At 49.3% G+C, this 21,540-nt stretch overlaps 1 protein-coding gene across 5 annotated transcripts in view; it reads right to left on the bottom strand.

Moving 5' to 3' along the window:
• Positions 1-1,983: 1,983 nt before the first annotated feature.
• Positions 1,984-21,540, bottom strand: part of CGNL1 (cingulin like 1) — a 155,184-nt gene continuing 135,627 nt past the window's right edge. For 4 of the 5 annotated variants that reach the window (XM_058541681.1, XM_058541682.1, XM_058541678.1 and 1 more), the window contains 6 exons: positions 19,419-19,508; positions 8,597-8,680; positions 7,761-7,885; positions 6,655-6,763; positions 6,113-6,276; positions 1,984-5,013 (listed from right to left, as the gene is read on the bottom strand). In XM_058541681.1, the coding sequence (XP_058397664.1) occupies positions 4,878-5,013; positions 6,113-6,276; positions 6,655-6,763; positions 7,761-7,885; positions 8,597-8,680; positions 19,419-19,508 (708 nt within the window). In that variant the 3' untranslated portion in view covers positions 1,984-4,877. The remainder of the gene's footprint in view (positions 5,014-6,112; positions 6,277-6,654; positions 6,764-7,760; positions 7,886-8,596; positions 8,681-19,418; positions 19,509-21,540) is intronic. The other variant, XM_058541683.1, reaches the window with a different exon arrangement.

Genomic DNA, 21,540 nt, shown 5'->3' with positions numbered 1-21,540 from the left:
TGTGGCATAAATATATAAAAATATGAAGACAACATTAATGTCTAATTTCCACTTAGTTTAATAATCACCATTTTTATAACCACACTGACAGCTCCTAAAGGTCCTAGACTGGGGCTTCAACCTTACATCAGCCATAGCACCTGGCCCACGGGGGTGGTTTCTGCTCAAAGTCTGGCTACTTCCTCCAGACGTGACCTGTAGCAAAATGCCCAACTTCCCCAAGCCTCAGATTCCTTACCTGCCCAAGTTCCTGCCTTTCTTATAAAATTGGTTAATTTTGTTTACACAGAAAGCCTCTGGAATCATGCTCCCCATCCCCGAGGAGTTGACAACCTGTTGTGAGATTCTGCATGGTGGGAATCTTGTAAACTACACCCTACCCACACACACACACAATCAGCGTTATTGTTGAACGTCTTTCGGAACCGCACTGGCACATTTTCCAGCCTCAGTAAGCCTGGCATGGGCACACACTCACATCTTGCTTTGCTGATGGAGACGGGCCGGGGTTCGGGTCGCGCACATGCACGTCCCAGATGATTTTCAGCGCCGTGTACTCAGCAGTACTGAGAGCGGGACCACGTCATGCTGCTCCCTCCGCAGAGCCTGGGATTTCTGGATTTGGGGCTGCTAAGCCCCTGATGGGAATGCTGTCGAGTCATTTTTCCCTATCATTTGAAAATTTAGAACAGAAAAATTTCTGGCTAATGACTGTCTTGCAACAAAGACAGGATCACTGTAACTATCCGCAAGTTCAAAGAAGGAATGCCAAGAATTCGGAGGAAGGAGCTGCAGGCTTGGAAGGACTTTCTCCCTTTGGCTCTGGGCTCCTGAGTCACATTCCTCTGGCAGGCCTGAGAGACCGGTAACCTCTCGGGATCTCTTATTCCCACCATGAGGACCCTGGCAGATGGGCCAAAGAGGCCTAAATACAGTTTCAAAAGCAAATAATAAAGAAAGGTGACTTTTACTACAAATGATAAAATTATAACTCAATAAACCTGACTTAAAAATAGAAGCAAACAATTTATACAAAGGCATGGAGAACTTATTCAAATCAGAAAATCTCAATTTCTATTTGAGATGCTCCATTTAGTCAGCATAAGGGGAGTCAAGGGCTGCAGGACAGCTGGATGGCTGGACATTTACATCACTGGGGGCAGTGCCCAGAGCTCCCTGCAGGAAACAGCAGCCACCTGTGGCAGCCCAAAGGGTTTAATGAAGAGCAGCCCTGGACGGTGGAGAGCATCACAGGAACCCGCCAGGGCTGCCAAGGGACCAAGAGGAACAGCAGCAGTAAGCCATGACCACCTTTAGAACTGGAGGCACGGGGAGGAGATATGGTCACCGAAGGCCCCGTGGGAGCTAGAGCCACAGCCAGAAATGCTGCACAAAGCAGGGAGTGACGGAGAGAAATGCCCGTCCTCCACCTGTTCCCAACAACCAGAGCGGTCACGGGTCACAGAGGGAACCCTGGGCCTGCAGGGATCAGCCTCTAGAGGGCAGGGCGGAAAATGGATCTGAGGACAGAGAATGAGTAGCATGGGCCCCCTTCCAAGGAGAAGTTAACTTCTGTTTCCTGTAAAATGGAGACTGTGGTACCCACTGTCAGCCTGCTGTCAATCAAGAGAGATTATGTAAAAACTGTGACTGCAGGAGACCCCTTTTAATTTAGGAACAAGGAATAAACAGGGAGTGCCTGTTTATTCCCAACTACTAACACACTTCCCCTTTTGCCATTTTCTGGAATCAGGCAGTCTGAATTTCTCAGAACATCACGACCATCAGGTGCATTGATTCTGTGTTCACCACTGACCCCCTCTCACCCTTCTATTTCAGAAACTGTTCCCTGCCTGGAATGCCGCCAAGTTCCACTTCCTCAAGTAGCTTCCACCCATTCACCTTGGCTGTTTCCTGGTGGACACGGAGCCACACTCTGGAGAAAACAAGGGAGTCCAAATAATGGGCCAGTCGAGATTCCCATCGGGTGACGCCCTTTATTGAAAGACAGTCTTGCTTTATCCAGTTCACTTACATGGAGGTAGCTGCATAAGAATGTCTCTTCCCCATGACAAATCAAAGCAACCAAACCAGCCCCAAGAGCAGAAACCCAACAGAACAAGCCTACCGGCATTGTCAAATAACATTCAGAAGCAGGAAAAAAAAATTATAAAGATATAGGATGATTGTCTCCTCAGTATTGCATTTGGCCACATATTTATTAAATAAATTTTTTTTTTCCTTTTAAGCTAGCTAAAGAAAACATTCTTGAGTAGGGTTAGTTCTTAAAGCAACAAACAGAAAAAAAAGTGTGTATATAATAAATCAAAGAATGATAGCATGTCAGAGCTGGAAAGGACCTCGGGCCCTGGTCTTTGTTTGTTCTGGACGATCTGTGGTTCGGAGAGCACATGCCCTGTCAAGGTCACCCCTGTCAAGATCACCGGGGTAAGATGAGGCAGGACTTGAAAACACCTCACTCAACTTCCAGTCCCGTGTTCTTCCCACCCAGCTACACTGAACGCATCCAGCTGGCTGCCAGCTCCATTACCACAGAGGAGGGCGCGTTTGTTAACATTTAAAATGGCCCGTTTTTTGGGTAAGGATGAAGTCTTTTGAATGGTGATCTCTGTTCTCTTTTCATGGGCAGTTTTGCTTCCTGCAGCCAGCCTCATGGCTACCAGAAGGAACTGGCCAGAATGAGAGGCAGCAACTTTCTCACAAACCAAGACAGACACGTGCTCCCAAGGTTCTTGGGCCTCCAACCTTCTTCATCTCCAAGCCGTAGTCATGAGCGGCGGAGGCACTTCTAGGCAGGCTTCCTGGCAAATATCTAATGATGGTGGAAGCAGCAGGGAAATCAGGAACACATTGAGGGTCAATGACCTTGGGAATTCCAGTGAGCCAGTCAACCAACCACAGGCTTGTCACATCCCCAGAGGACAGAAGGGCTCCAGGGCCAGGTGCAGAGGGGCTCAGCCCCTGTGTCTGTGTGACTGTGGTCTAGGGGGTCTATCACCACCTTTCCTTTGACTGTGCACCAGGACGGGGAGGATTTTGATCTGTTTTATTCACTGCTGTATTCCCAGTGCCAGGGACTGTGCCTGACACATCCTAGGTACCTGATAAATATGTGCTAAATGAATGAATGGCTAAAAACAGGAGTCTCTCCATGCCCCAGTAAGTAAGCAGAGGCAAGAACCACTCTACCCAGCAGAGGTGGAGGTGGGCTTGTCTCTCCTGTGGGGGGTGATGACACCAGCCCTTGAACCAGGCTAATCACTCTGAATCCTATTTGGTGGGCTCTGTGACCTGGGGTAGTGGGGCACTGACACTCCCTGCTCCCCGTGGCAACTGTTGTGGAGTTCTCTGTCCACAGGCCTCCTCTCTATTAGGAGGCTTGGGGACACTGCTGAAGCAGCTGAACACTGCCGTCTCTGCCCCATGCATATACACAATTCACAGGGTGCTCTCCCTGGCCCTGACCTATGGGAGCCCAGCTGTGAATTGGCCTTTGGGCATGCCTGAGGACTGTCACAGTGGGAGGTGACACCAGGAAGGCCAGGTGTCACCAGTGATGTGGTCTTGCCCCAGACCTCACCCAATCCCGGTCACTCTTTGCCTGGTGCTGGCCCATGTTCCTCCGTCCCAGAGTTGGAAGGAGCCTTCCAGTTTGCACACACTCACCTCTGTCTGACTTCTATTTCTTTCCTGCCTTTCCTGACATAAACCTGAGGTCCTGCTCAATTTGCCTCTTGTCTACACATCCCCCAGCTTTCAAGAACTTCTTTCTCTTCCTTCTCTTCCTTCCTACCCCGACCCACACATCTGCTTATCTCCTCTCCCCTCTCCTTTTCCCTACGACCTTACTGGACACCTACCCCCTCTTCCTCACACCTGAGTCCATGAACCCCACATCCTCCTATTGCCCACCCAGCAACCACCCATCCAGGGACAGAGAGAGCATAGTTTGGAGGCCTGCTGTGGAAGGAGGGAGGAAAGGACCAACAAGACATGACAGTGAGGCCCCGTCCTTCCAGAAACCACATCATTTGTCAAAACCTTACTTACAAGTCTCCCCACCCACCTGTGTAAAAGAAATTGCAACTGGTGACTGGGAATTGGTCTCAGCCTGGTTCAGAAATTATAACAAAATTCTAGATAAAATAAGCAACCAAGGCCACAGATACAAATGACCTGACTTTCTCTCCCTCGTCAGCAGGTTGTTTACCACTTGACTTTCCATTCTCAGGATTAATTGTCCCTTATCATCACGACAATTTCTTTTTTCCAACTCTGATGTCCAAAGTGGTCTTTATTCTATCTTCTCTCTCGCCTCTGCTCCTTAATACTTAAAATCTAGTAGCTTCATATTTTAAAAAATAATAATATAGATGTGTGAAGTTTACAAACAAGCCACCCTACAAAGCCTCTGTAACATTCCAAAATGGAACAGCAGCAGTCCGTGAGAAAGTCTGGTTTAAAATATGTACAGCCATATATCATTTCCTCCCCTGCACACTGGCTATTAAGTAATAACTAGCATTTTGGACGCTTTTTCTTGGCAGGGGGGCAAGGGCAGCAAGGCAAATGGTGCTGGCAGACAGCTGTGCAGAACAGGGGCTTCATCCTGCCAAATTATATTTTCCAAAACACCTCAATGGGTGGTGGTCATTTAAACTGCAGTAGCTACCTGGCTAAGCTATGAAAGCCACGCTACCACTGAGGGATCCTAGGAGGACGGTGACGGGGAGGAATCGGCCTGTGATGTGAAGAGGAGGCGATGGTGTCTGCTCCAGGTAGGTGCTCCCTTTCCTGCCCCCTGCTGCTGGCGGCTGCGGGAATGATGGGCCACCTCCACAGCCCTGGAAGCGCACTCAGATCTGGCCGGTGGTGGCGCTGTCCTTGGGGAAGCTGTAGCTCAGCGGCGCCTCATACAGGCTTCCCCCGTCGGTGCTGAGGTCGTCGTCGTCATCCACGTCATCCAGCACTTTACTTGGCAGCTTCTTAAGTCTGCTGAAACAACAGGGGCATGTTTCCTGGCCCTGGACTGGGGCTCATCTCTGATCTAGAGACTAAGGAAGGGTCTTGGGTTCCTGTCTCTCCCTACACTGAGTGGCACAGAAGCACATGAACTGAACTGGTCTGCACCTGATGGTTCCTGCAGCCACAGGGAGCAGACTGCCCACCTCTCAGCATGGGAGGCTGGTGAGGATAGGGTGCCTGGGCAGGCCTGGGGCAGGATCAGGAGTACCGATTTTTCCTTTCCCCTCAAGCTCCAATGTGGCTCATCAAGGTGCTATTTTTGATCCTGCCTTAATTTTAAATTTTGATATCTTGTTTAACATGGGTTGTTTGCATTAATTTTAAACATTATCTATCTTGATTACTGAGATTTTTGGTGCCCCTTAATGTTGCACCCTAATGCTGGCCCTGGGGACAGATTCTCAACAGACAGGCCCTGTTTATAGGATTCTCAACGGGCTGGAGTCTTCTGTCCATTTATAGGAGAACTACTTGTGCAGCCAGCACAGGCAGCCTCCAAGAAAGGCTCAGCTCCATGATGAGCATGAACCTGGGGGGTGGGGGGCAGTGAGCCTGGGGTAGGGAAAGTGACCCCTCACCCAATCCCCTTAGGACCACCGCAAAGGAGTTTTAGAAGCAGCTCTCTCCCAAAACCAGGCTCGGAATATTCCAGTCCTCATGAGGATATGAACCAGAACCTTATATTATTTCTTCCTAAGTCACGTAAAAACAGGAGTCCTAAGGGCTGGTCCAGGTAGTCCAGGAGGCAGGGCTCACTGCCTCCTCCATAGTGGTGTGAGCTAGTTCTACCCTGCTCTGAGCCTCAGTTTCCCCTTATGGACAACAAGGATAATACCTGCCTGGCTGACATCACGGCACTGGCATGAGGATGGCACGTGAGACCCTGTTGAGCACGTGGGGTGACTGAAGTGGACACAGCCACTCTCATCTCTAGGATGGGATGAGCCCAAAAGGTGACAATAAGGAATTGGCTTGAGATAAGAGCAGTGAGAACGCTCTGCAAGCATCAAGCTCTCCTCAAATGTTAGGGGGATTACAGCCCCTCGGGGTCACCGCACTCGCCCACCTTAAATTCTTCTTCATGGAGTTGAGCTGTCCCTGCAGCTGCTCATTCACGTCCATCTGCTCCTCCAGCTCCCTCTGCAGCTTCTTTTTAGAACTTTCTAGTCTGTCAATTTCCTCCTCGGCTTCCTCCACCTGTCGCTTCATTGCCTTCAAGCGCAAGCTCAGCTGCGGCCGGAGAGAGAGCAGGTTGAGTGCTGGCTGGTTGCCGCCGCTGGGACGGAGAAGAGCCCACGTGGACATGCCAGCGGTCCCCAGCCACCTTCCCTCCAGGCAACCAAGACACGGCAAAGAGGGGCAACTGGTCTCACGGGAAAGTGGAGAGAAGACTCGAAGACAACTAGTCCACATTTTACAAGGTCAGGGTTCCAAGTGTGCTGAAATCCCCCACTAAGTAGGCTAGAAGGGCCCCCTTCTATGACGTAACTGGGTGGACTGGGAAGACGGGAATCAGTTCACCACCACTCCATCGCCCACCCGCGGAGGCCTCGCCCCACCTGAGACACATCATCTCATCTCAGAAGGAACTTGCAGAGTGTCCCTTACCTGGTCCTTCTGATCGGTCAGCGACAGGTGCTCATCGTCCACCTGCATCACCAGCTCCTTCACCTTCCGCTCCAGCCTGCGGTTGCTGAGCTGGAGGCTGGCCCGGTCCCTGGAGGGGCAGGGGAAGCAGAACTGAGGATCCTCTCATCCCAGCCCCACAGGAGGCCCAGCCCGGCTGTGGAGGAGGGGAAGCTCCAGCCAGGGCTGCCTGGTCAACTCAAGGCTGAGGGTCAGAGGGACACGCAACTGAACAGGAGGAAAGTGCTGCCCATTGGACGGATGAGGAAACAGGGGCTCTGAGAAGGGGAGTGACTTGCGCGAGGTTGCAGAGCCAGCAAGAGCCGGGAGTGGACCTGCCCCGAGTTCTTCCAGTCCCAAGCTTTACTTTGTAAGGCACAGGTCACAGACTGTCAGACTCTGAACGTTTTGGGTCGACTCCAGGCTGCTCTAGCCCAGCCCCAAAAGTCCTACTCAAAACAGACGATGTAAAGTGCTATCTGCACACACACACCCCTTCCAGGCAGGTGAGGGCCCATGAGCCAGGACTGAGGCTGGTCAAGTTCAACCTGGTGCTGGACTTGGGCTGCGATGTGAGAGCTAGCTGCAGAGAATCCTGGTGTCAGAAAGGAGCATGGTCATCTGATCCCATGTCCCTCCTACCCACTGTGGGGGGACCTGCCCATCTCTGACAGATGGCCATTCAGCCACTGCTTGAATACACATGGCCCCCAGGGCAGCATCAGCCCCCTCACCTCTAATCTGGCTCAAACTCAATAGCTTATGAGGCAGCCTGAACTACTGAGGGAATGAGGAAAAGAGCAGAAAAGAGCAGCAAGTAGAGTGGAAAGCTATGGCCTTAGGAGTGGGCGTCCTGAGTTTTAGTCCAGCTACACCAATATTCAGCCAGGCTACCTTCCTCAAGTGCTTAGGTGGATGGGTCTCGGTTTTCTCATCTGTAAAATGGAAACAATAACCTCAAGGTTGTACTCGCTCTGCCTTCCTCACATGAAGGCTTCTGAGGATGGGAAGAGATACAAATGTGAGAGCAGTCTGTGAGGCGATCACCACTGCCGCCAGGCCTCTGCACCACAGCTGGGCTGGCTCACCTCTCCTCGCCCTCCAGACGGTCCTCCAGCTCCGCGATCCTGGCCTCCATCTGCACCACCAGCCCCTCTTTGCTGGACCTGTAGGACCCTTCCAGGTGGATAATCCGGCTCTTTAAGTCCTTGTTCTGGAATCAGACAGGCAGACTGTGAGCAGACGTGTGTCTGCCACACTCTGTGCGGGGCAGCCCAGCGTTTAGTCGGTAACTGCGATAAACTGGCTTTCACACCAGGATGCGTGGCCCTGGGGGACCTGGGGAGGCCACAGATGGTTCCAGGAAAAGGCCTTGCACTCCAATCCTGGCAGGCCAAAAGAAGAGATTCTATCACATTCCCATACAAGCCTGAGTGAGATCTTTGGCGTGGCCTGGGACTCCTGGATGTCAGACCAACGGGCTTCGCCTAGGCCTTTTATAAACCTACTGGCAGGGGCAATAGGCTCCTTCTCCAATATCACATATCCTATTCAGTGAAGAATTTACACGAACAGCATGTAAAAGAAATAATGATTCAAGTAAGCTTTGTTAGCAACTCATGTGTTTGATGACACTGGTTCTTTACTATCCTCTTTACATTAGTATTCAGACCTCTTTAGGATCTAGAAAACAACACAGTTCCATGTCCCCCAGCTGCTAAACTTTCAAGTATATTTAATATTATTGGGAAAAACGTCTCTGAAAAAGGCCTTAGAAATACCTCTCCCAGGTGACTTCTGCCCCAGAGTTCTTGGGTACTAAGCAAAGGAGATACCACTGAGGGAGTCTAGTCCTATGCTGGGGCGGTAGGGGATGGAAGCGGGGGGGGGGGGGGGGGGGGAGCAGGGGGCCCGCTGGCCTCACCTGTCTCTCCAGGGAAATCTTGTCACACTCCAAGTCTTGCCTCACGGCTCTCTCCTGAAGCAGCTCGTTCCTCATCTGCTCCATCTGCACCAAACAGAGCAGAAGCCCAGAGGTTAGAGGGGCTGTTCCTATATCCTTCGTGCTGACATGGTTCCAGGTGCTGATTCCAACAACCAGACAGCTCCTGTTGTGACAGGGGCCTCCCGCCATCTCTTCTGGGGTGCAGGAGCTATTTCTTAGACATTCTTAGTTTCTTGATGATTGCAAAGATAATGATACAAATAACAATAATAGTCATAGCTAACCCTGCTGTTACGAGTTGAATTGTGTCCCCCCAAAAAGATACATTGAAGTCTTACCCCTCAGTACCTCAGATGTGACCCTTATTTGGAAACAGGACTGAGGATGTGCTCAGGACACGGGACTTTCAATGCTAAGACTGGGAAAGTCCCAGGCAAACCAGGACGAGTCAGTCATCCAACCTACCAGAGATCTACACAACCAGCAATAGGGGAGCCAGTATTCCCAAGCTCCTAACTGCTGCATTACAAGTTCAGACTTCAGAAAGGGCTTCCACAGTCAGCATATCTCAGACGCTGCTAGAGTCCTCCTTTCTTATGCCAGAAACAGAAGTCAGCAAGAACACTAGGCAGCTCCAGGCCACCCAGCAAAGGCTAAACATTCCTGACGGTTTCTTCTATGTTAATAGAAAATGAGCCTAGCTGAGCAGCTTCTGGAAAGAAATTTCACTGCTTGCCCTTCAGCATCTCTGTTCCCCAGTCCCAGTGGGCTTCAGCAGCAGTGCAATGAGCATCAGAGGCGGAAGCCCCAGACTCTAATCCCAGGGCCGTCCAGCAGAGGGCGGCCTGAAGAAGCCAGAGAACTAAGAAGGTGAGCCCCTAAAATAAAACACCCTTTCCTTCTTAAGGTCGGGGTCTGACTTGGGTAAGAGGGGTACACATAGGATGCTCCCCTGGATGCCTGGGGGGCATACGTAACGGGGTCACCCGGCCTGGCCTCAACTTGGATTTTTGCCACATGCACAAGCCCCCTAGCAAGTAAAAGATAAGCTCACCCCTTCAGTCCATCCACCTAGAGAGCAAGAACTGGGGGTCCTGGGAATAATATGAGGAGACACCGCAACATTGGGCCAGGCTTGCATCTGCTCCCATCTCCCACTGTCCCCACCATGGTGTGTGCACAGAATGACAAGCAGTGTGGTGTGGCTGGCCCAGGGTGGGCAACAAGTGGTAAGGAATGAGGCTGGCAATGGGCAGAGCCTGGACACCGAGGCCTCCAATACCACAGGAGGAAGCTGGGACTCTGCCCATAGGTGAGCCGGTAGCTGGGTGGTCGAAAAAAAACGCCCACGTTTGCATTTCTGACTGGCAGGCTTCTACGTCATAGGGGTTCAGAATTTTACAGCAGAGAAAAGTAAGGCCTGGGGGCAGTTATAAAAGTAACTGGAGGGAGCAGGACTAGAACCCAGGCCAAGCCCACTCACTACCCGCTACGAGCCTGCTCTCTCTGGACCAATTCAGTGAAAGGCTTCAGACCTAGGGCTCAAACACAGAGGTCACGTCAAAACCAAGCCCCAGGGAAGCAGTGAGTCTTCTTAGGGCATCCTTGTGTGCAGCAGGGAAAAAATGTCAGCCATGCAAAGGGTCAGCAGGCCGAGCACACACAGCTCCGCTCGCGGCCCTGCTCCCACTCTGCCTGGCCCCAGAGCCCTCGAGACTCACATGCTGCAGAGAGGGCATCAGAATGACTCCTGTAACTGTTAAATGAGCACAAAGTCCACAGGTAATGAATGCGGGCTCACAGCCCCACTCCGAGCGTGGCCCTGAACCAGCCGACACCACTACGCATGGAGCACGTCAGCACAGCTGGACCACGGGACCGAGACAGGCCTCCCGGGGAAAACTGTTCTGTTCACACCCCCCGGGGCAGGGGCCGGGACCCCACCCAGGATGGGGTTAAACTTTCACTGCGACGGGAAGCAATTACACAACCAGCAGTGGCCCCGTGTCCCTTCCTGGCTCTGAGGGCACTTGTGTGTGACTTTGATCATTTCACCTCTGGGATGTAGGCTCCTCATTTCTAAAACAAGGAACTTGAACAAGACAGCCTCTAAGGGCCCTTTGAGCTGGCCTACGATACAGTGAAAGCACATTTTGGTGGCTCCTCCACCCTTCGGAGTGCTGTGTGGCTCTCCTTCTGAGGAAGCCCGAGAGGCCCCTGCCTCCATCCTCAGGCTAGTGTAGGCACCCCATCTCTCCAGACATTTAGGAGGGTCCGTGGAAAAGACCCACTCTGTCAAAGTGAGAGTGTGTGTTTGTGAACACACATGCTTGCGTGCTGGGGGAAGGGTGGTCTTGGAATGATGGGGTGGGTTTGTTCATTCATTCAAACTATATTACGGGCCCTAGGCTGGATACTGTGACAAAAAGACCAGCATTGTAGCCTCAAGGGGGACAAACGAACAAGTCTTGTATATGCAGTCACTGTTACTACGATGGGGAAGGACAGTGGGCCAGGGCAGGGCGCATGGCACAACAAAGACTTGGAGGGCCAGAGAAAGGGACACCAGGCTGAGACATAACTGAGAGGTGAGGGTCAGGCAGAGAGGAAGGGGCAGGAGAGGAAATGCAGCTTTCCAAGCTGGGGGACCACCAATAAGAAGAGCAGGAGGTAAGAAAGAGGAAGGGAATGCTGGAGAAGTGAAAGGACTGAGCGGGCCATGTGGGGAGGCGAGGGGACAGGTTAAGAGATCAGGCGGAGAGGCAGACAGGGAGCAGTCACACAAGGCCCATTATAATATGGTGACTATAGTGCATGCCTGTATTGCATTTACTAAAGCAAGTCGTGAGCATTTTTATAGTGTTCTCTCATTTAAACCTCACCACCACCTGATGAGGTGGGTACTGTTAATATCCCCATCATCCCCAGAGATCAGGAGAGGCTGTAGATACAGGTGTGGAGACTGGGTGATGCCAGCTCAAGCCACAGGATAGATGAGCTCACTAAGAAGAAATGTATGAAGAATGAGGAGGATCCAGAACCATCTGGAGCCATGCCCTGGGGAGCCCTCCCCCCTGGACCTCCCGTTAGGGGAGGCAGGGAGAAAACCAGGACGCTGACCTGTCCCAAAAGCTGAGAAGGGTGAGGACTGAGGGAAAAGCACCTGGGCTAGACAAAGAAGTTCGCTCTGGAAGGCTTGGCAGAAAGGGCAACCAGACTGCCAAGACTGGGAAGGCGTGAAGGGAAGGGCGTGAAGAGGTGGGGCGATGCCTCTCCTCTAGAACTCCAGCCCTGAGGAGATGACACTATAACTGGACGGCTAGGGAGGTCACGAAGGGGTTTGTAAGATGGATGCCCCGCACCCATTAGCAGGCCAGGGTGAGAATCAGGGAGGAGGGAAAAGTTACAGATGATGGACTGTGACAAGAAGGCAGTGTGACAGGAAGACTGACTGTCCAGTGAGGGAGGGATAGATCAAGGCCCTGCACTGGGGCCAGCATGAGAGTGGGAGAGAAGCTCTTTCTCTGGGCGGAGGAGAGAGGGCATCCCTCAGGACTCGGGGGCGGGGGGGGGGGGCAGGGTGCAGGCTCCTATAGCTCAGAGGCGTGGGAGGGAGGGAGGGAGGGAGGGGAGAGAGATTATCTTCCCCAAAGTGAAGGGATAAGAAAGAACTGGAGGCTTATAGAGAAAGAAGGAAATTTAGTTGCTGTGGGGTGTGAGGCCGAAAAACACCAAAAGGCAATAAAAGGCTGGCAGAGCAGAGCAAGGGTCTCGCTGTAGCTGTAGAGCATCTGCTTTTAGGAGGTCAAGCAGTGACTTCTGCCGCTGGGCTCCGGGCCTGAGGACCGGAGAGTGAAAGATCAAGAATCAAGAGCCCTGGCGATGGCACGTTAATCCTCCCAGCCCTCTCTAAGGCAGATGTTAACACTCCCATTTTCCAGGTGGGAGGTTCAGGAACATTGGGAGCAGCTTTGGGATTCTAACCCAGGCTTTCTGACTGAAAATCATACCCTCCTTTTCTCCCTCTCAGCAAACCCGTAGGACCCAGGTCTCTCAACAACGAGGGAGAGTTCTGGTGGGGGCTTCGGAGCCCAAAAGGAAGAAGCGTCTACCACGGAATGAGGCAGAGAAGTGCCGGGGAGGGATTCCAGGATCGCCAAGGGGTCAGTCACACAGCACTGGGCCCAAGCTGGGAGGTCAGGATAAACCCTGCGACTTAAAGAAGCAGCCACCAGCCAAAGTCTTGCTCCCTCAGTGCCACTGACTGGAAAATCTGGATCCAGCCAGGAAATGGGCCTCCCGGTGCAGAGGAACACTCAGAGAGGCAGCATCCAGGGAGGTCTCGCAGGTTCAAGACCTCCCTGGAGAGCCCAGGCAAATGGTGACTCTCCAAAAGGAAAACAACACAGTCGTTATTTATACCCCACCACATCCCCTCACAAGATGGCTATCAAAATGGAAGCGTAAAATAAATCAGAATGAAAAACAGGAAGGATTAAATGTGTAACCATAAAACTTCACAGTTATGGTGACCAGGCAGTCAATTTTTCTTGAGTCTTTTAGAAACCAAGGTTTTTGGCAAGCATGACAGGCGTCTTTGGATTCTTCAAAAAGGACAACCTAACCCTGAATTCTAAAATAAATCCATCCCAGGGAGCCGTATACAAGGAACACCACATGGAGTTATGGACACTGTCTCAAGGACGGGTATCACTGTAAACCAGAAGTGCTTTACCTGTTCTCCTCAACACAGTGATCCCCAGGACCAGCCCAGTAACTTGGGAATATTCCACATCAGATTCCTCTTACCCTGGCCCACAGTGGCAAAAAAAAAAAAAAAAAAAAAGGCCTCTGTGTTGGCCACCTTCCTCCTCTGGACCAGGGAAGTAAATCTGAGGCTGGAAAAACACTTCCTTATATAAGCTTAGTGCTTTATGTGATGTTTACCCTTCAACTATATTCAATAGACCGAACAAAAACTTTCCAGTTGAATTGAAAACAGAACAGGAGCTGAAGGCAACAGTTTACCACAGCTGGATTGAAAGAAAGCTAAACCCTGAGCCTTTCTGATCAGAAATAACAGTATCAGATTCCAGTGGTTCTATGTCAGAGGCACCCGTGACCTGAGCCAGCTCTCAGGATTAGAAGCAACTGCCTCCTGGGTTAATGAAAAGCCAGAGATATTTATGATTGCTAATAACCATATTTAACCCCATCACCTATGTTTACCATTGGGCTGTAAAGGGTTGGTGAGCCTACACTCCTGGCTGGTATTAAAAATGGTACTCAATCACAAGAAAGGAAAATTATTATTAACCAACTGTACACACTGGGTTTTTAGCAGCCAATACAATAGGAGGCAGTTCTGAGACTAGGATCATTTTAATTAAAAAAAGAAAGAAAGAAATCCCATTTGATCTTTCACTCACTGACTGCAAAGAACCCTTATTTCCCAGTCCCACATCCTGGGGGCTGCATCCCCCTGGTGCAGACTGATGAGCAGGTGTGAGCCGGCCGCTGGGGAGCAGTTCCCAAAAGTGACTGCATAAGCCTGAAACTTATCCCCTGGGATTTATCTTGCAGTTGCCAAGGCAACAGGGCAGCCTCGCTCAGCCCCTGGAAAGACCAGGAAGCCACCCAAAGCTCTAGAGTTGGTATTTTTCCTCCTGCCTGCCAGTTGTCTGGGCTGGATGAACTGTCTTCCCACTCGGTGGGTCATCTTGGCCTCCATGGTCAAGAGAACGCCTCTCCATTTAGCCCCAGCTCTACTGTTAACTGTTTGCACTCAGCCACCAGCCAGGACACAGCAGTGCCCAAGGAGCTAGAACATCTCTGAATGCGTCTGTCGGACACATTCAAAATACACCAAGCTGGGCTTCTCTCTCACTCTGCGATTCCTGGACTCATGAGGCGAGTCAGGAGAGAATCAGGTGAATAGAAATCCTCACCCAGATTAAGAGACATCAGGGCATTATTTTTAACTTGGGAATAGAGGCCCAAATGCATTTGAGGGGTCTTTACCACCCTTGCAGTCTGAGGCTGGAATGAGGGGATCGGGGGGAGGCAGCAGGCTTTGGAGTTGGACCGTGGTTCCTCTGACAAGCTGCGTGACCCTAGGTGGTCACTCAGCCTGCAAGCCCTGAAAACAGTGAGAGCAAGTTGCAAGGTGGGGACACAGTACCCAGCACCTAGGGAATCCTCAGCAAGGACGGCATCATCGGAAATGGAAACACGGATTGGAGGAAGGAGGAGAAAAAGGATTTCTCTGGATTTAACCAGATCAAAAGCTAGTAAAATACCGACTATTTAATTGAATTTTCCTAGCACTTTAAGTCCATCAGAAACCTTCCTGTATAAAGTGAACTACACTGGGACGAGAAAATAAATACTCCTTCACCTCTGTTTTATAAAAGAAGACACCATTTTATCAAATCCACATCCATCCCTTCTCCTTCATATTAGCTAGGTTGAAAACAAAATCCCAGCATCCAAAAAGTTTGAAAAATTTTCTCTCAATTAGGACTCCCTGAATCCATCAGCCTGAAAAATAATATCCTGAGCATGTACGGAAGAGAAAGGCAAGGCAAAGAACTTACAAATAACGTGGCCAGCATTTACTGAGTGTCAAATGTATGCACAAGAAGGGGCGGGGGACACCATCATGGAAAGGACAGAATGTTTGATCTCACAGCTGCCTTTCCCGTCCTCTGACCCTGGGAATAGCCCAGCAGAGCTTCCTCCTGGTGTCCCCTTCCCCTGTCCTTACCCCCGCCCCCAGCCACATTCATCTTCTAGAACACTGTGTATGCTTCACTACTCTGCTCAACAACCTTCGACGGCTCCCCATTGCCTTCAGGATAGGGTCCATTCAAAACCCTCAACCTGCCTCTCCAAACTTTTCTCCTGTTATTCCCATACAGAAACCAGAGACCTGATCAAGCCCGAGTCGTCCATTCATTGCTCTTCAAAATGCTGTATCTATCCTACCTCCCAATTCTGTTCACACCATTCATTCTATCTAGAACTCCTTTCCCACTCCTCTCAGTTGGCCTAAATCCTACCCTTTCTTCAAAGGTGGCTCCAGGTCCAGCTTCCTCTAAGAACTCCCACAGTCACCCTTGCTATGACAGTCTTTCCCTCATGAGCTGCCTGGATCCTTCACTTAGTATTTAGTGTCTGCTGCTTTTTCTTGTTAGTTATCCATTTTTTAGGCATGCCCCTTCTCTTCAAACCACAGCACCTCAAGGACAGGGGCCGCTTTTGATAATTTCCTAGCCTTACCGCAATACTAGGCACACAGTAGGTATCCATCATATTTTGCAAGCACCGGTAGAGAGAGCACTGTCTTGGGAGTCAGGAGACCTAAGGCCAACTCTGCAACTAACCAGTCATGTGCTCTGGGCCTCAGATCTCATCCACTGCACAAGAATTCTGGGGAGATGAACTTGGAGGTCCTTGCCAGATCTAAGATCCTGTGAAAGGGGTTGGCCATTTGCTGGAAAACCGTTTTTTCTAGCTTTTGCACCTAAGCCCTATCACTAAGACAAGGGAAAAGAATGGGAGATGTTTGGAGGAAGCAAAGATTCAGAAGAGGAGCTTGTGAAAATGCAGAGTTTAAATAGAGAGCTGTAACCTTTTACTTTTTAATTTAAACACAGCAAGATTCCAAAAATAAAACTCCCCCCCTTTTCAGCACCTAGCAGCAGTTTGCTGAGCATCCCAGGCCGCTGCTGTAAATCACGTTGGAGATAACAGCCAAGCACCATGTCCTGTTCTTTACGAGACATCCCCTGTGAAGGAGGCGTCATAGGTCAGCATTTGAGGGGGCAGAGGTTTGGAAGTTTCCCATTTCTCCGATTCTGGCAGGAAGGCAGCAGGCACATGGCCCTAGATGTTAACCTATGTGGATTGAAACGGCTTCAGAATCACGGCCCAACTGTCTGCACCCAGGGCCCTTTCTTGGATCCTTTACTTTAAGGGGCAAGAAATAAGTCTCAGATTGACCTCGGCTTTGAATGAGAATAAATGCTCTCTTATGAGGCAGGTGTTTGGTCCACCTACTTCTCTCCCCTTCCACACAAATCTGGAGACGGCACAGGCAGGGGAGAGGCCTGAGCACGCAATCAGGAGACACCCCTTTATCTCAGGGGTTCTGTTCTGTTGTGTGATTGTTTTAGCAATTCCAACATGAGTTTGAACACGGGGATCAATTTCTCCACTTATAACAGACACAGGCTTTACCCTCCCTGCCTCAGAGAGTGAGAAGAAAGAAAACAGAACCAACAGGGGAAAGAGGCTTAGACATTGTGGAAGTCTCATGTTTTTAGGCAAACAACTCAGATTCAGGGAGAGACTGACTCAGACACTCATGGTTTAATAAAACCTTCTCACAGCATCTCAATGTTAGAATTTGGAAAAGTCTTTAGAAATCTCCTAGACAAACGGCCTCATTTGTATGGATTGTGGAGACTGCACTCAGAGAGGCTGGATTTCCCGGAGCTACGCGGGCTTGGTGCAGGTGTCAAGACCAGGACTTGCAGCCCAGGGCTCCTTCCCATAGACCAAGTTAGCTCCCTTCACCTCCTCCCCAGGCTGACTTCAAGTCCTTGGCTCAGCGACAATATTTTCAACCTTGACCACACCGTGGAGGGCAGCTCTATTCCCCACAATCCGAGTGGTCAGTCGAGAGGAGAAAGAAGGTGCCAAGAGCAAACAGATCTAAATGACCACTTTTCTCAGTGTTGAGCCATCAGCTGAAGCAAGAGAGGCAACCACCTTCTGGTTCAGTTTGTCTGTGTTTTGTTTTGGGGTAAAACGTGGGTCTGGAAGTCTGTTTTAACTGCCTGATTGTTGACAGGACATCTTTCCCACCAATCCTCTTTGCATAAGTCACAAGAAGCACCAGCAAAACAAATTTATGGCCACTTCTTCCCTCATCACGAATGCTCAGCAGATCCTGAAATGCCCTATGGTGATGTGGCTACTTAGCCACGCTGGCAGGAACTCATAACAAACAGCTTTTATGCCAGTAAGAGAGCGTAGAAAATGCAGACTTTAGTAAGCACCTATTAGGGCTCAAATGTCAAGGTTGGGTTCTCCTTCTGGACTGCAGGTTTTCATGAAGGTCTTTCTCTACACTTCTGCACCTCAGGCTGGACGGGCTGCCACCCCTCCCAGAGGAACGCTACTAGCACAGCACTGGAACATGCAGACAGAATCTGAGCTTAGGGGGGAGGCGGATGGAGCCTCCGGTTGGAATTTCCTTCACTCTCGGAAGCAAAGTAGCACGACTATCTCACTTGTTGCAACGACTCTGTCAACAGGGAAACAAGGGCAGATGGAAAAGAAGCCAGTGATTCACCTTCAGCTTCGAGCAGGGGCGACCAGCTCAGCATGGCATTGTCCCTAAGCATGGGAACCTCCAGTCCTTGGCCGCCCTGAGGTGGGGAAGGTGGTGCATGTGAATAAGTAGAAGAGTGATCAGAGGAAAGTGCTTCTTTGGACAGGGAAGATTTTTCCCAAATTAATTTGTATTTCAGATTTTTTATTTTAATCCTTTAACCAGATTTCCTAAACTGTACTCAGCATCATCCAAGGCTTTCAGGTTTTTGTTCTCATTGTTTAATTAGGGAAGTGCCCAGAGTAAATCAAGAGGTAAAGAGCTAAATGTCTACATACAGTCTCCCCAGTACCATTCTCAGGAGCTGGGCATACAACTGAGTAAGCATACACTGAAGGTACATCCCCTCAGAGGTTTTTACAAGTATCCACAGGTATCATGAAAATGAAAGGCTGAGGTTAGTGAACATAAATTCTCTTCAAAACCACCACAGAGGGTTCTGAATCCTTGTCTCATAATGTTTGCATATTTTATCTCTCATGTGGTTTGAACACGCAACAGGGACACGGCAACCAGTTAATGGTACCACCACTCTCTAGTGATATGACCCACTATCGCCAGGATAGGACGTAGCCACTCTGAACTTTTTTTTTTATTAAAAAATGGAAACAAATTCCAAAAACTTTGGGATTATAGTGAGTGTCATCTGGGAAATTAGCTTCATTATCTACAGTGTGAGGACAATGCGAGCTGTCCCTGGCTGCCTCCCAGTGTTGCTGTAAGGATCAAACTCAAGGGAAACTCCGTACATTCGAAAACCGCAGAAAGCGTTCACTTAGAAGTACTGTTACTGCACTGTGAATGCTCAGAGGGGGATGTATTGCTAATTAGCTTTTAAAGTTCTTAAAGGAAAGACTGTGTCATGTCATTTACTTTCCACGGCACTAACGTACTGCTAGCTACCAAATGTCACACCACTGCTTGTTGACCTAGTGATTCTTAGAGCCTCAGCTCTCAAAGCACTTTGCCTATTATAGCTAAAAGTTTGTTACCCATAACCACACTGGAAACTTGTGCTTTATGCTTTATGTTACACATTACACCTCCCTCCCAGTGGCTTCCTATGGTGAAGACTACTCATTCTCCCATCATTTCCATACGTCATGAACTCTCTCTCCCTCCTCAGGCTGAACCCTCAGCTTCAGCCTCTCACATTTCCTTTTTCCTGCAGAAATATCCACCCATCATCCAACCACAGCACAGTACCTGTCCCCTCCTCCTAATGATCCTCTCACATCCAACTACAGCACAGTACCTGTTCCTGCACCTCGTGATCCTCTCACATCCAACCACAGCACAGTACCTGTCCCCTCCTCCTAGGGATCCTCTCACATCCAACTACAGCACAGTACCTGTCCCCTCCTCCTAGGGATCCTCTCACATCCAACTACAGCACAGTACCTGTTCCCTGCTCCGAGTGATCCTCTCTGACAGCAAATCCGAGTTGTTTCTTTCTTCTTCCAGTTCCATCTCCAGTTGAGACACCTTGTCCTAAGAAAGAAGTCACACACACAGCCTACTTAACTTCCACTGACCGATGAGGAGCACGGTCTGCCCTGTGGAAGGAAGACTTCTGGGGCAAATCAGAGCTGAGTATCATTAGGGTTTGGGGAAAGGATGTGTCCATTTCTCATACTGCCCAAAGTAGATATTTTTAAAACTGCAGTTTTTTTCTTTTATAATGTAAATGTAATTGTCCATTCAGAAAATACATAAAAGGAGAAAAAATATTACTCCAAACCCTAACTTAAGCACTAAGGATACTTTAGCATGTTTCCTTCAAGTCTTTTTTCCCCTATGAATCAATAACTTTACAAAGATCCACCTAAACCTAACAGGTATCCAAGTCATCTGTTAAAAGACAAGGTGGGAGCTGAGATACCGTCCAAGGTATATTTACTCCAAGCTTGAGACAAGCTAAATACTCCAAGCTTGAGACAATGTTTTACCTCCCTCCTCTCAGAGTTTCAAAGAGCCTTGCAGGAGTCAAGTCTACTGCAGCCTTTTGCACCAGCCACTTTCCTCTAGGGAACCTCATACAGTTAGCAGTGTGCAGTCCCAAATCTGTGCTGGAATAACATAAAGACAGCGCTGGCCCATTTTGCTAAACCAATCATCACAGAAGAATAGCAATTTCTATCTTCCTTGCTGGCTCCTAATTTAACATCATTGCGTGTTAAGAAAAGCCTTTCGAAGTAGCTTTGTGTAAAAAAAAAAAAAAGAGGCTTCTAACACTAACCACTCCACTTAGAACTGGGGGTTGTGGGGTGTGTGCATGTGTTTCTCATGTCACCAGCCAATGTGTCATATGTCTGAGTTAACTCAGAGCCACACACACTAAAAAGCAATCAGCATTGTGAGTTTTTAAACACGAGTCTGCAGGATGTATACATAATTATTGTCTCTGCAATTGTCAAAGTTGGCTGACAAGCTCTGGACACCTCTGTAAGTGCCAAAAATAAAACTCACAGAACTCAAGGGAATGACTAAATGTCTGCGAATGCCTCCCCTCTTAGTGATGGAAATCTACAGGGAACCCAGAAGGCTCTCTCCCAGGAGCCGAGAGTCCCAAAGACCAACTCAGAACAGAGAGTTAGGTCCTACACTGAACATCCTATGTGTTTATGGTTCCTGATTCCTCAAGGCCAGGTTTGCTCTAGTTAGAAATCACCAAGGACCCACAAATGCTGCATTTACATAAAACAGTGACCTGAGTTTCTGAGTTTATAGAAAATGCCCATTTTTGAGAGAGCTCTTGAGTCCTAAGAAATAATTTGTTAAATGCTAGTGAGGGAACAAGCAAGATATGAGTCACAGCAAGACGGCCCTGCCTGCCGCCTCTTAGGGGAGGAAACCCCCCTCCAGTGTGCTTCACAGTGGTGGGGCCTTGAGAGCTATTCATTCTGTAATTAATGGAGAAATATCTAAAATATTGCACAGGGGCAAATGAAGCTTAGCTATGCCACTGCCTCTAGACCATGAGTTAGTGAAAGGAAATGTTCTTTTTAGTCAGAATATTCTAGAAGGAGATCACCTAACAACCCAATCTTTAGGTGAAAGTACCCCTTCACAGGGCTCTCTTCCTGCCTAAAATCAGTATTGCACAGAACCAAGCAGGAATGTTCAAGGGGCCAGGCCAGGGGTCACTGCACTAAAGGTTCTTGGTCACTACCTGAAGACACTTCAGCCTGTTTTTAAGCAGACAGTTTGGGCTCTAGAATAATTAGTTTCTAGTTAACTGGGTTGACCTTAGCTTGCCTTAAAATGATGTCCCCTAACGAGATGAGAACCAGGACATCAGCAACATATACAGCAATCCTACAAAATAATAAAACCATAACTAGGTTATTTTGGCCTCTAAAAAGAGCCCATCTAATAAACTCCTTAATAGTTAAAACATCAGTCCCTAGATATAAATTGCTACTAAGTCCCCTGGAGGTTTTAAAAGTTATTTCTATTTATTTGCAAAGTTGAATGAGGAATTCCATTGATTTTAAATTCAAGCTCTCTCTCCTTGGCCTTG

This window comes from Diceros bicornis, chromosome 5 (genome assembly GCF_020826845.1).
Source record: "Diceros bicornis minor isolate mBicDic1 chromosome 5, mDicBic1.mat.cur, whole genome shotgun sequence".
Classification (NCBI taxonomy): domain Eukaryota; kingdom Metazoa; phylum Chordata; class Mammalia; order Perissodactyla; family Rhinocerotidae; genus Diceros; species Diceros bicornis.
Note: the sequence above shows the minus strand (reverse complement) of the source record. Positions and strands in the feature narration are given on the sequence as shown.